The 15,212-nt window shown below is 32.6% G+C and overlaps 1 protein-coding gene and 1 non-coding gene across 2 annotated transcripts; both read right to left on the minus strand.

Moving 5' to 3' along the window:
• Positions 1-1,031: 1,031 nt before the first annotated feature.
• On the minus strand, positions 1,032-1,104 carry TRNAF-GAA (transfer RNA phenylalanine (anticodon GAA)). Its single transcript has one exon. It is a non-coding gene; the product is annotated as a tRNA-Phe (tRNA).
• Positions 1,105-11,854: 10,750 nt separating this feature from the next.
• Positions 11,855-13,710, minus strand: LOC136232127 (uncharacterized). The gene is made up of 3 exons (XM_066021160.1): positions 13,594-13,710; positions 12,354-12,500; positions 11,855-12,272 (listed from the first exon to the last, which is right to left on the minus strand). Exons 1-3 carry the CDS (start codon positions 13,635-13,637, stop codon positions 12,113-12,115), a joined length of 351 nt encoding a protein of 116 aa, XP_065877232.1. The 5' UTR covers positions 13,638-13,710; the 3' UTR covers positions 11,855-12,112.
• Between the last annotated feature and the right edge of the window lie 1,502 nt (positions 13,711-15,212).

A 15,212-nucleotide genomic window follows, 5' to 3' on the forward strand; every position in this document is an offset into this window, starting at 1 on the left:
AAATACATGAATATCTTAATCAAGTTCAAAATTATAAAGTCATATCACCAAAGTTAATACTTAATATGTTATTATTCTCTTTATATTATGATTTACACTATAATTTAAAAATTCTAGACTCCAATTCATAAATCATAAACTATAGAAAATATATTTTAGACTTCTAATTTATAAATTCTAATCCTTAAAATATATTAAAAGTACTGAGTTTACTAGTTTGACTTAATCTAAAATTATGTCTTGACATAGTTGTAAATAGTTTTTAAAATATGAATTTCTGTGTAATTTTCCCTAATTTTTAATTATAAATATATAAATTTCCTAATTAAAATTAATAAGACGCCCAACTCGTACTACTTTCATCAGCCCTCCCAAAAAATAGACGGACTTTAACAGTTGACTTGGACTGAACTTAAGATCAATTTTTATTGTTGAAATCCGACCCAAGGGACACGGGCATGGGCGGATACCCAAGTCCATGGACAAGTCTAGTTATAAACGTCTATTTCAATTAAGAACACGTCATTTTTTTAATTAGATTGTTTTAGTTCAAATACATTTTTACAATTTATCTATAAAATAAAACTATTTTAAAAATATTAAAAATATAAATATGCAACGCATATGAAATTATAAAACGCTTCATTAACTTAGTTTAATGTGAACAAAATTAAACTATCATAGACTTAATATATTTAAATAAATGAATAATCTGAAATTCCATCCACCAATATCAGATTTACAAAGTTTCTCAGGATCGATTTTGCTAAAAGAAATTAATGGAAGAAATTTCACAAAATATATAAATAGATATTACAATAATGTATAATTGCATTGAAAACTAAATATTACAATAATGTAAATTTCCCATTAAATAAATATATTCAGATTAGGCCTGGTTAAGGCCCATGTAATATACGAATGGGCTTTGGAGTGAGTTTGTGTTGAAGGCTTTTCAATATTTAAGTGGGTCGGGCTTCAAATCTGAAAACAGTCAGTATTGTATGAAAAAAATCAAAATAAAACTAAATTGCGGTGAAGGCGGATCGAACACCCGACCTTCAGATCTTCAGTCTGACGCTCTCCCAACTGAGCTATCCCCGCTTTGTGAAATGATAAAATATTTAAGCTATATTATCTAAATATTTGGTAGTTAAAAGACTTGTTTTTTTTTTTTTCTTTTTTTATTAAAGCTAAGTTAGACTTGTTAACCTATCAGAAAGCAACTGTTTTACGGGAAAATTTTGTCAATTTGATATTATATATGTGGTTTTCATTTTTTTAATTTATTAAATAATTAAAAAATAATTATACTCCTAAATTTATAATTTTTAGCTTTAATACTATGTATTTATGTTTAGATTTATATTATGACATATGTATCTAAACTTATCAATTAATAATGGCTTAATATATCACCAACTTCTTGAACTTTTCCATTTTAGTAGATTGGCTCCTTAAACTTTGCAAGTGTCTCACCAGTTCTCTAAACTTGTTTATTCTGTAACAACTAAATACAAAAACCATAATACTAACTCGAATTAAGGTGAAAAAATACATCTAATGTTTTTGGGTCAGGAGTAATTTTACCCCTAACGTTTAAAATGGTGCAATTTTATCCCTAACGTTGGAAGCTAAGCTCTAACGCTGATAAATTTGGTTAATTTTAGAAATAATTCATCAAACTGTCTTCTCGATCATGAATCTTGTCATCTACATTTCACATGTGCGTCATTTTATCAGTAACAAATCACACAATTTATAAATTTTCTCTTGACTACTAATGTTAGGGGTAAAATTGCATCATTTTAGACGTTAGGGATAAAATTACTCCTAATCCAAAACGTTAGGGAGTTGGTGAGACACTTACGAAGTTCAGGGAGCCAGTCTACTATTATGGACCAGTTCAGGGAGCTGATGATGTATTAGGCCATTAATTATCCTTTTTACATAATATTTTTTACATGCTTATATTTTACATACTAACAGTAAAAAAAACTAATCACAATCTACTTATATTTTTTATAAAAAAAAATATGATATAAAGTGTTAAATCAGTAAATAAAAATACCAAAAATCCAAAATTAATAAGTTCAAGTATGTAATATATCAAAATTAATCGTGTGAAATAATTATATATTTAATCTTTATTAATTGATGGAATATGTACATGTTTTTCCTCTGAGGTATTTCTAATATGTTAAAGGCTCTGATAACAAAACGGTTAGTAATTATATTAAATGTATATTAAATGTAGCTTCTATGTAGAAACGGTAAAAACTCTTCATAATCTAAGAGCTTTGAGAAATATCTTTCTATTCCGAATAAATCTTATTGAAGAGAAGTACTGCTTATATAGCAGAGTACAGAAAAAGCAGAGCTGAGCTGAGCTGAGCTGAGTTGTCAACAAAATATAAAATGGATTCTATATTTCCAACACCCCCCCCCCCCCCTCCCCTCAAGTTGGAGATGTTATGCGGACCAGTCCCAACTTGGATAAACTTGGCCACATCTGATTAGAACTCAATGGTTTAGTGAGCACATCGGCCAATTGTGATTGTGAAGCCACATGTAGGGTGGTGATGAATTTTTCCTCCAAGTATTCACGAACAATATGGCAATCAATGGCAATATGCTTTGTTTGTTCATGAAATACTGGATTTGAAGCAATGTAAATTGCTGACTGATTGTCGCAATATAGGGGAATCGGCAGTTGCACTTGAATCTGGAACTCAGCAAGGAGGTATGTTAACCACTTGATCTCACATACGGTGGTTGCCATTGATCGATACTCAGCTTCAGCTGACGATTTTGTCACCGTTCCTTGTTTCTTTGATTTCCAGCTTATCAAAGAGCTGCCTAACATTACACAATAACCGGTTACTGATCGTCGTGTAATTTTACATCGTCCCCAATCAGAATCGCAATATGCGAATAACTGGAATTCTGCATCCGCAGCATAGAACAACCCCATGGACATTGTTCCTTTCAAATACTGAAGCACATGTTGAGCAATTTTCATATGGACCTGTGAGGGAGAATTCATATGTTGACTAAGCTGCTGTGTGACATAAGCAATGTCAGGACGAGTGAAACCAAGGTACAAAAATCGACCAATCAGTCTCCTGTATTGCTCTGGTTCTTCATAAGGATCTGAAATTGCATCAAATTGTAAACCGGAAGGGAAAGGACTACTGGCCACTTTAGCATTACTCATGTTCGCATCTTTTAACATATCAAGAATATACTTCTGCTGAGTGAGTAATATGCCAGAATATGATCGAGCCAGTTCCACACCTAAAAAATAACGAGCAATTCCCAAATCCTTGATGGTGAATGTGCGATCAAGCTCCTCTTTTATCTCTTGGATTAACTTTTCTGAAGTTCCAGTAATGAGGATGTCGTCAACATACACAATGAGGACAATTAAATCAGATTCTTGTTTCAAAGTGAACAAGCAATAATCATGAATGCTCTTTTTGAACCCCATACTTTTCAATTTGTTGCTGAACTCTAGGTTCCATTGATGCCCAACCTGTTTTAAACCATATAAAGACTTGGTAAGTTTACAAACATATCCAGGTTTCTCAACATGATATCCTACTGGAGGCTCCATGTACAAATCTTCATCAATATGGCCATGAAGATATGCATTATTTATGTCAGCTTGATGAATTGGCCAGCCTTTACTTGCTGCAATTGCAATGAACATACGGACAGTTTTTACTTTTGTAACAGGAGCAAAACATTCATTGTAATCCACTCCAGCCTTCTGTGTGTATCCACGAGCTACTAGTCGTGCTTTATAACGCTCCACAGAACCGTCACGGTTGTATTTAACTTTAAATAACCACTTTGATGAAATAGTTTGCTTGTCAGGGGGTAAAGGAACCATAACCCAGGTTTGATTAGCTTCAAGGGCATTTAATTCTTTAGTCATGGCTTCTGACCATTTCGGATCAGATTTAGCTTCAGAATAGGATTTGGGTTCATGAATTTTGTTAAGGTTGACAAGGTATGCTTCATGAGTAGCTGTGAAAGCAAAACTGGCTTCTGAATCTGCTACCACAGTATTCAAAACGAAGTCATTGTATTTTGTTGGCTTTTTGATGATTCTAGAGGCGTGTCTCTGAACAGGGAGAATTTGAACAGATGGTGGAGATATAGGTACATCAGATGGAATTGAAGGTTGTATGAAAGGACTGTTATTAAGATCTATATCTTGATTGACACCTTGTTTTTGTTGAATTGGTTGTGGAGAATGTGATATAAGAGGTGTAGAGGCAGACTGATAATGACAATCAGATTCATCTGTTACAACAGATGGGAAAATGAGTGTATTATTGTTTTGAACATCAGCATCAGCAATTTGTGTGAGATTTTTTGTAGGGAAACATCTCCTCTTGAAAATGTATGTCACGAGAGATGACAAGCTTTTGTGTAGATAAATTATAGGTTTTAAAACCTTTTTGATGTGGAGCATTGCCAAGGTAAATGGCAGGAAATGAACTATCCTCAAATTTGGACTTATGAGGATTAGTATTGGTTATATAACATGAACATCCAAAAACTTTTAATCGATCATAAGGTGGTGACTGATCATAAAGTTTCTGATAAGGACTGATCCAACCAAGTACCTTTGTAGGCATGATGTTGATCAACACAGTGGCTTGAAGTAATGCTTCCCCCCCAAAACTCAATGGGAAGACCAGCCTGCATAAGCAATGCTCTGCCAGTCTCCATAAAGTGTCTGTGCTTGCGTTCCACTATGCCATTCTGCTGTGGAGTGTAAGCACAAGTTCGTTGATGAATAATCCCATGAGTATGCAATACATTCTGACAAGAGGTACCTACAAACTCAGTCCCATTGTCAGTGTGAATGTTCTTGATATTGATCTCAAACTGAGTTTTGATCATATTAATGAAAACAGAAATCAAGTGAGGCACTTCAGTCTTATGCTTGAATAGCATGGTCCAGGTGTTTCTAGTATAGTCATCAACCAAAGTGAGCATATATCTATCCCCTGTGAGTGAATGTTTATGAAAAGGCCCCCAACAATCAATATGAACTAGTTCGAAAGGTTTATGTGTTTGAGAGGTACTAGTAGGAAAAGGTTTTCTGTGCTGCTTGGACCTTAGGAAAATATCACAATCATCATGCTCATTACAATTGTCAAATACAGGGATATATTTCTGTTTATGAACAGATACATGACCTAGCCGTCTATGCCACAAACTACCATTATTTGTAGCACTAGTAGTATGTAAAACAGTACTAGAAACAGTACTAGAAATGACATTATTGGAAATGGAATTAAAAGGACCATTGGACAAAAGGTATAAGTGGTCTTGTTGTGTTCCTTCAGCTAGGATATGTTTAGAGATAGGGTCCTGCAAAATACATTTATAAGGTGTAAATGTCATTTGCAAACCTGTATCCTTCAGTAGTTGTGCAACAGATAGCAAGTTGTAATCAAAACGATCAATGAACAGGACATTATGCAGTATGAGATTGGAGCCTAGCTTCACATCCCCAATCTTGTTAACAAGCTTGACTGAACCATCAGGTAGGTAAACCTTTCTTGCTTTGTCCAAACTTCTAATACTAGAGAAGTTGTTTATGGAGCTGCTCATATGAGTGGTAGCTCCAGAATCAATTATCCATACAGCTTGACTGTTGTGGCAGTTATGATTCACAGATAGTAAATAAGTCTTAGGCATACCTGAACTGGATGCATAATGACTATGCTCTCCTGTATCCTTGGTACGAGCAAAAGTAGTGAAATCAACCTATTTTTTACCTTTATTCTTCTTGTATTTCTGAATTTCTTGTTGAATCAATTTCTGCATCTCTTTCTCATCATCTGAATCAGTGGAGCTTTCATCAAATGGAGTCTGTGCTTCATGAGTAAGAAGAGCTTTTGCTGGAGGACCAGCAGGACCAGTCTTCTTGGATCCTGTCCACCAATCAGGATATCCATGGATGCGAAAACATGTGCTGCGATCATGCTTCTTGCGTTTGCAATAATCACAATAGAGATTACTTTTGTCTTCTTTTTGTTTGTTGACAGATCTAGGACCTGCAAGTGCAGTCACTGCATTAGGTTGTTTGTTAGCAGTTGCAATATGAGCAAAATCTGCCTTGCCATCAGTTGTTGACTCCTTTTGTTTCTCAATTCGCAATAGCATAGAGAATGCGCGATTGACATTTGGCATTGGATCCATCAGGAGTATCTGATTGCGGACATGCTCAAACTCGATGTTCAATCCACATAAGAACTGCAAAAGTTTATCCTCATCGCATCTACTCTGTATCAATTCTCTGGCTCCACCACATTTGCAATTGAGAATCGGTTTGAGAGCCAAAATTTCATCCCACAATCGTTTCAGTTTATTAAAAAATGCAGTTACAGTCATCTGTCCTTGTGTGATGCTGTTTAATTCCTTTTTAAGATGAAAATACAAATGACCATTGTCCTCTGCATATCCATGCTCAAGTTCTTTCCACAGAGCCCGTGCAGTAGGAGCAAATAGAAAAGTATCCAGCAATTCTTTACTTAAGCAGTTCATAATCCATGAAAACACTAGATTATCCACCTATATCCAATCTTCATATGCATCAATGTTAGTATCAGGATCTGGTATTTCCTCATCCTTAAGCACAAAATTAGTGCGTTTCTTAACACTAAGAGCGATAAGCATTGATCGACGCCAAGAAATATAGTTAGATCCATTCATAGGTGTATTCACAAGTATAGAACCTGGATTATCATAATGTCGCACAGATTTGAAGATTTCTGGTGTTGAATGAATTTTACTTCGTCGATCAGGGCGTTGCGTTGATGGATTCAGTCCGACTTGAATCAAATCTGCTTCAACTTCATGATTACGACTGGTTTCAGCATTAGGTTTTTTATTTTTCTGTTTCGGAGACTTAATCGGTGGTGCCATAATTTCTTCATCTTCTTCAATATCATCGAGGAAGAAATCATCTCTGTCTCGTACAACATTGACGTAGCTTCTTCCTTCCGTCATTTGGATAGCAACTTGGATCTAATTTCCTTGTTGCTCTGATACCATGTAAAAACTCTTCATAATCTAAGAGCTTTGAGAAATATCTTTCTATTCCGAATAAATCTTATTGAAGAGAAGTACTGCTTATATAGCAGAGTACAGAAAAAGCTGAGCTGAGCTGAGCTGAGTTGTCAACAAAATATAAAATGGATTCTATATTTCCAACAGAAACATTGTAATTTAAGTTTACTGTTTATCAGACGGTCTAATTTGATACTTCGTCAATAAAAGATGATTTTTTTCATATGCAATTTCATGTTTTGACTACCCTTCAACCTTTAGCATTATGACCATCTAATAAGGTTTGAAATCAGGGATGGATCTAGTCTAGAAAGGAGATTTGGGTGGCTTGAGCACCAACTGGTTGCGAGAAAACGTTAAAAATTTTATGAAAAATTGTGCATTTATTTTAATGAATAAAACTCATCTTACATTGATGAGACTTGAAATTGCACCATCTGACAAATATTTAATTTAAGATTGTACTGTTTTCTACGTGGAGGCTAAACCACTCCCCCCGAATAACTATATGGCTAAATTTATAACTTATCTTAATTATCAATTAGAAAGAAATTGTGAAATCAATTTTAGAGGTCCACATTTGTGACATTGTTATCAATTTTCGATTTCTTTTTATGAGATTGTATGATCACTATTAAATTCAGATACGAGATAATAATTATTTACATCTAATTTTTAATAAAAATAAATCTCAATATAATAGAAATAAGTTTTATATTTTAACTAAAAATAAAGATTAGACTCTACTATGGTCACGGGTCCAATAGACCTTAACAATGAAAATATGATAATTATACCATTTGATTCTTTACGTCAATCATTTTCTAATGAGGTGGTATAAATATTACTTTTCACTGTTAAACCCATTTCATTTAATCTACCATATAACCTTTTGGATTATAGACCTCTAAATAAGAGGTTCTAGATGGACGCCTAGGTCTGCTCTTTCTAGAGCCACCTATGTTTTTAAAGAGTTAGCAATCCATGTTGATTTTGTGAAATTAAATTGGGTTTTGCTATTCGTGGCCCCTATTTTTTTTACCGTCGCCTCCTGTTTGATATTTTTGCCCTTTTCATTTTTCATTCAAAAAAATGAAATTCTCTCAACTCCGAAGAACAAAACGAAGAAAAATCATGCCTCCAAAACAATGAAAAATACTTGAACATCTAAGTTTCGTATTAACCAATAATCTGAAATTTAACGAATTTAACTTGAAACGAACTTTTTTTTCGTTGAATTTACTCTAAACGGGTAGCCCATACGGTCCGGTCCATGGACCGACCGTATGAACTACCAGTTTTGCCTAGGCAAAATCGGGTAGCCTACCCCTTTTTACCTAGGCAAAACGGGTAGGCTACCCGATTTTGAGGCTACCCTTTTTCCTTTAGAAAAACGGATTTTTTTTTAATTATAATAAATATTAAAAATTAATGATAAATTATGTATTGATTTGATAGAAAAAACGTATAGATAAATTATTGATTGGAAATAAAAAATACGGTATTGAAGTGTCCAATTAATTTTTATTTGGTAAATTATATTTATTTACCTTTTAGAACGTAAATTTAATTATACGTAAATTATGTATTGACTGGATAGAAAAAACGTATATATAAATTATTGATTGGAAATAAAAAAATACGTAATAACGCGTGCAATTAATTTTTATTTGTTAATTTATATTTATTTATCTTTTAGAACGTAAATTCAATTATTGATAAATTATGTATTGATTGGATAGAAAAACGTATAGATAAATTGGAAATAAAAAATACGTATTGAGGCGTCCAATTAATTTTTAATATTTATTATAATTAAAAAAAATAAATCCGTTTTTCTAAAGGAAAACGGGTAGGCTACCCGATTTTGCCTAGGCAAAACTGGTAGTTCATACGGTCGGTCCATGGACCGGACCGTATGGGCTACCCGTTTAGAGTAAATTCAACGAAAAAAAAAGTTCGTTTCAAGTTAAATTCGTTAAATTTCAGATTATTGGTTAATACGAAACTTAGATGTTCAAGTATTTTTCATTGTTTTAGAGGCATGATTTTTCTTCGTTTTGTTCTTCGGGATTGAGAGAATTTCATTTTTTTGAATGAAAAATGAAAATGGCAAAAATGTCAAAGAGGAGGCGACGGTAAGGAAAATAGGGGTGACGAATAGCAATCCACATTAAATTTCAAGTTTGATTTTCAATAAATATACGTGTAGAAATTTAAAAAAGAATTAGACATGTGTACAATTTCATCTAATTATATTTTATATTTCTTTGAATTTTAAAGAACATTAAAATCAAAATGTGAAAAAAATATAGAGAATTTGATGAGATTTCTGGTTTCATGCAAAGTGATGACCAAAATTAATTGAAAGATAATCGCTTAAATGTCTGACCAACTTTGTACCAATCGACTGAAGTTACTGGTTAAAAAAATAGTAAAAGTATAATTAAGCTCTTAACTTTTCTTGTTTTAAACTGATCATTGAGTTTCGAATCATTGATTTTAGGATTAAGATGCAAAAATACCCCTAACGTTTTGGGTCAGGAGCAATTTTACTCTTAACGTCTAAAATTGTACAATTTTACCCCTAAAGTTGGAAGCCAAGAGCAATTTTACCCCTAACGTTAATAAATTGAGTCAATTTCAGACACTATTATAAAACATATATATTTTTGTTCATTATTCTGCACCAATTGCAAAATAATTCGTTATAAAAAAGGATTTCATGTTTTTTATAATTTAATAATAGCATTTGAGATTAATATTTATAAATTCGGTGGATTTTTTGAATTTTTTTTTGTCTATCCCTACAAAAAGACAGTATATTTTCTTATTTTTTGTATTTTTTTTCACATCCCAACGAATGTTTGTGATTTGTTCCTGATAAAATGATACACGTATGAAGTGTAGATAACAAGATTCATGACCGAGAAGACAGTTTGATGAATTATTTCTCAAATTGGGAGTAAATTACACCAATGGTACCTGAACTTTACCCTAATTCACACTTTGGTACCTAGATTATATTTTATCTCAAAAATATACCCGAAGTAACGATGACCGGACAATTAAGTATATTTTACCGGTTAATGGCCGGTCAATACGATTTTGACGAGTAAATTACACTGATGATACCTGAACTTTACCCGAATTCACATTTTGGTACCTAGATTTCATTTTGTCCAAAAATTACTCTTCAAGTAAATATGACTCAATATTTTAGTATATTTGACCGATCAGTGATTGATCAACCCGAGTTTGACCATTTTAAATTAAAAATTGAGACCAATCATACACTCAATTAACATAAAATTATAATAATGTCATTTAGCTCATAAATGACAATATTATAATTTTATGTTAATTGAGTGTATGGTGAGTCCCAATGTTTAGTTCATGTTACCCGGTCACTAACTGATCAAATGAATTAAACCTTTCAGTCACATTTACTTGTGTTATGTTTTTAGGATAAAATAAAATCCAGGTACCGAAGTGTGAATTATAGTAAAGTTCGGGTACCATTAATGTAATTAACTCATGAAACTCGCGTTGACCGGTCATAACCGGTAAAAATATACTAAATTGTCCGGTCATCGTTACTTCAGGTATATTTTTGGGACACAATGTAATCTAGGTACCAAAGTGTAAACTATGTAAAGTTCAGGTACCATTAGTGTAGTTTACCCCTCAAATTGGCCCAATTTATTAATGTTAGGGGTAAAATTGCGCCATTTTAGACGTTAGGGGAAAAATTGCTCCTTGTCCAAAACGTTAGGGGTATTTTTGCACCTTAACCCTTGATTTTATTATGGATTTGAGTCTTCTTTAAATTTCCCGTCATGTTTAGAAGAGGAGGAGATCGATTTGGCGATTCTAATACTGAAAATCACAAAATGGGAAAGGAGAAATTGAGTTTGGAAGAATCTCCTGTAAATTAATTTCTGTAATTTCTTGTTACTTTTTACTCTTTATCTATCCTAATCAACAAACTCTTATTTTTATTTGTCCATATTAATAAACCGAATTTCCCTAACGATACATACCCAAACTCTATAGAAAAATTATATTAGGACTGAATCTATAATAGAATTAAGGATCAATGGTTTAATGCCAAAAAATAATTGGTAAAAGATTTGATCCTCAAAACATGTCAAATTTAAAGGCTTAGGTAGTTTTTTTTCTTTGAAAAAGTAAGATTAACAACATTAAAATAAAAATAAAAATAAAAATATGACAAATGTCTAATTTCTTTTTCACATATATGGTGTTCAGACGGGCTTGTTTTTTTTTTAACAGTAGTTGATATATAAATCAATCTTTTAATTAAACAATATTTGTAATTTAATTAATTTAAAAAATATCAAACCTTATATTTTCATTAAAAAAAACCTTATATTTGAGTAATTTATAAGGTTAATCATGTTAATGTCTTCAAATTGCTCCATTTCGAATAACAGTTATGATAATAATTTTTAACAAAATAATTGAATAGAGGTTATGCTTACTTTATTTTTGACAAAGTAAGTTTTACTTTGTTTTTCCCACCATTGGATGAACTTACTTTATCAAAGTCCACCATCATCTAATGGTGAAAAACACAAAGTAAACATTACTTTGTCAAAAACAAAGTAAGTATAGAAGACATTGAATAATTGAATTTAAATAATTTATAAAGTTAATTTTTTTAATAGCTTCAAATCGTTTCATTTCAAATAATAGTCACAACAATAATATTGAATTTATAAAATACTCAAATCTATTTATAAACTTAAACTATATTTATTTATTTATATAAAATTTTAAATGTTTGGTTGGACAATTCATGTTTACCTTTACAATTGAAAAATAGTTTTTTATAAAAGCTGCAACAACAAATAGGAACATCAAATAACAAGTAGCCAAACGGATACTAAATTTCAAACCACACTTCAGGTCATAATCCAAGACTAATTGAATCTGGATTAGACCATGCTTATTTTATTTAATTACTACGGTAATTTTATATTAACCATATTAATCAACATTTGCAATCCACAGCACATTGGGGGACAGGTCCATCAATCTTAGTAGTGATGACGCATGTCCATCCTTCTCCACACTCGCAGAACGCGCTGTCTTCTCCGGCGCTCTCTATCTTCTGCTGCAAGTTCGCTTCTATTCCATCTCCGGTTCCGCCTCTGTAATTTCGTTACAAAGATAATTAAAAAACGATTTGACTAATAAAATGTTAATTGTAATTAAGTATGATGATTAGTTACATTATACAGATGCAATCACCACCGTCGCAGGTGAAGGTCTTTCCGGCGTCAGATCCGGTGGTCTTAGTGATAACGCATCTATATCCTTTGCCGCACTTGCAAATTGCTCTGCTCCCGCTGTTGTTGCTATCTTCGACGGTGATATATCTGCTCCAAATACATACATCAAACAAATATGAATTCATTATAGTTAATTACAAATTGATGTAACAAGGTTAGACGGATTTGCAGATGTGAACTTCTGGTATATATTTTTTTTTTTACCAACATGTGATTGTAAAATTTTTCATTTTTTACTTTGCGAAATTTAATCATTAATAATTTCAAAATGAAAATTTTCGACAATTAAAGTTGTTTAATATTATATTTATTATATTAATTATAGTTTTTATTTTTATTTTTTAAAATTATCATTTCAATTTTGTCTCTTTAAACATTAACTTTTTCAACACCTAACTAACCTAAAACCTAAAAAATTTGAAAAATTAAAGTTGCTTACAATATAATTTAGATCAATATATTACTAGCTCTCTCAACTTGTCCAAAATAATAAATTGACTTCCTGAACTTTACAAGTGTCTTGTCATCTCCCTAAACTTACTTATTCCGTAATAAGTAAATACAAAAACTTATTAAATCTATATTCTAAAAACACATCTTCATCTATTCTAGAGGTAATTTTTTGGCTTCTCCTACTTTTCAACATATTATAAGAGTTAGTATTGCAGGATTGAGAGATTGAATGGATAAGGATCAAGAGTTAGTATTGTGGTTTTTATATTTAGTGGTTGAAAAATAAGCAAGTTTGGGAAATTGGTGAGACATTTGTAAAGTTCAGAAAGCTAATCTATTTTTATGGATAATTGTAAGGAGCTAGTGATACAAAATAAGCAAGTTTAGAGAGCTGATGAACCACTTACAAAGTTCAGAGAGCCAATCTACTATTTTGGACCAGTTCAGGGAGCTGGTGATATATTCGACCTATAATTTAACGTATAAAAATTTTCATTTCGAAATCGTTATCATCAAATTCTAACAACGTAAACTCAAATAAAAAAGTTTGCAAATCACAAGGTTGCCTTTACAAAATTTTGCAAGCGTTTGTGAAAAAAAATACTACAAATACTCATCTGCAAATCGACGAAAATACATGGCATCTATATGTAACTAACCTATATATATATAAGGAAACAAACGCTAAGGGATTTAAGAAAATGAAAGAAATGAAATGAAAAGAAACCTGAAAGTTGGGTGGGAAGTCTGAGTGGTGGTTTGAGCATCCATGGTGCTACTGAATAAGGATGAGGATGAATATCATAGCTTAATTTTAATTTTATAGCAGCAATTTAGTTGCGTCCTTTTCTGAAATTAATAATTATGTATGCACTAAGTTTCGTCGTTTTGTATAATCAACGGTGCAAAATGAAAGTGGTTGTCATTATTATCCTATTTGGAATTAAATGGATGACCTCATCATTTGGATCTTAGTGTTTCCATTGTAATCCCGAACCTCTCGACTCTTCTAGTGACTTCCTATTATTGTCCCTTTGAGCATATTTTCATGGATTAATATCCTCATATGGTTTTTTATGTTTTTTTTTTTTATGTTGTTTCGCTTTGAAATCTTTTAACTCGGTGTCTTTCAATCCTTTGATTTAACATTTTTAGTTAATTTAATGCTCTCATCTTATCATAAATTCTATTTAGAAAAGAACTTGATCATAACTTGTTTGATAAGTATGGAAAAATATATCACCGATAATTATTGAGTTAACTTCCTTTGTAATGTTTAGAGGATTCTTTTATCGGGATCGAAACTTACTATTCAATGTACTTAAAAACATCTTAATGTTTGAATGCAGAATATCATTTTTAATTTTAAATTGTAAATTTTTCCGATGTTTCATCTCAGTATTCTTCTTATTCATCACCCACAAAGTAATTCTCAATCTAGATTTGAAGAGACTGAAAATCTCCAAATAAATGGAAAAAAATCTTAATTCTTGTAAGAGAAATCATGAAATTGATTTGATATATTTGATAAAAGTTGATAAAGTTGGTTACATCTTACAAATAGATAAATTTATATTCTCTTACAGAGTAAAATTACATCAAACCCAATTGAAACTAGGGATGCACATGGTCGAGCTATTCTTTTTTTCGACGAAAATTCCTTGGCGCTGAACCCTGGCCGCCGCCCTTCTTCGGCGATTGAGAGATTCCTTGGCCGCCATGGCCGCCCCGGCCAATACTGTCATCGAGGAAGACTATCAAGATATCAGAGTTCTCTTCAATCCAAAGCTACGGTTGGCGCAGTCGCCGCCTATGGCGAATCCTCCTCCAAAATCTTACGCTGGAATCCTAAAATCCAATGGCGTCAATACTCCTCCCTCCTCGGCAGCGATCTCTGACATCGGCGGTATCAAAACGGTAAAGATATCGCAAGCAGCCTATGATAGGCGAATTGCGTTGTGCTCCACTTCCCTAATCGGAAGAATAATCTTGAACAAAGAGGACAACCCGTGGAAGGTCGCAGAACTCAAACGGGCTCTGACAACTGCTTGGGGGATAACAGATACATGAAGGCTGATTTCAATCGGAAGAGGTTTCTATCACGTCATTCTGGGATCACAGGCACTGAAAAATCAAGTTCTGGCGAAGGGAGTGTTGAACGTTAAGGCTGTGACTTTCCGATTGCAGCCGTGTGTTCCAGACTTTGACCCTTTTGCGGAAAAATCAACAACAGCTCAAGTTTGGGTCCGACTGTATTCTCTCCCTTGGGAATACTGGGACACTCAAATTCTATCTGACATCTCTAGATGCATTGGTGGACTGATTAGGGTGGATAGAGCCACACTT

Source organism: Euphorbia lathyris, chromosome 6 (assembly GCF_963576675.1).
Source record: "Euphorbia lathyris chromosome 6, ddEupLath1.1, whole genome shotgun sequence".
Classification (NCBI taxonomy): domain Eukaryota; kingdom Viridiplantae; phylum Streptophyta; class Magnoliopsida; order Malpighiales; family Euphorbiaceae; genus Euphorbia; species Euphorbia lathyris.

What these genes read in the sequence shown, in the direction of transcription:
- LOC136232127 (XM_066021160.1), bottom strand. Translation starts at nt 13,637, where the DNA reads ATGGATGCTCAAACCACCACTCAGACTTCCCACCCAACTTTCAG. An exon ending in ACTTCCCACCCAACTTTCAG is followed by an intron (nt 12,501 to 13,593) that starts GTTTCTTTTCAT and finishes TATTTGGAGCAG; the next exon opens with ATATATCACCGTCGAAGATA. An exon ending in GGTGATTGCATCTGTATAAT is followed by an intron (nt 12,273 to 12,353) that starts GTAACTAATCAT and finishes ACGAAATTACAG; the next exon opens with AGGCGGAACCGGAGATGGAA.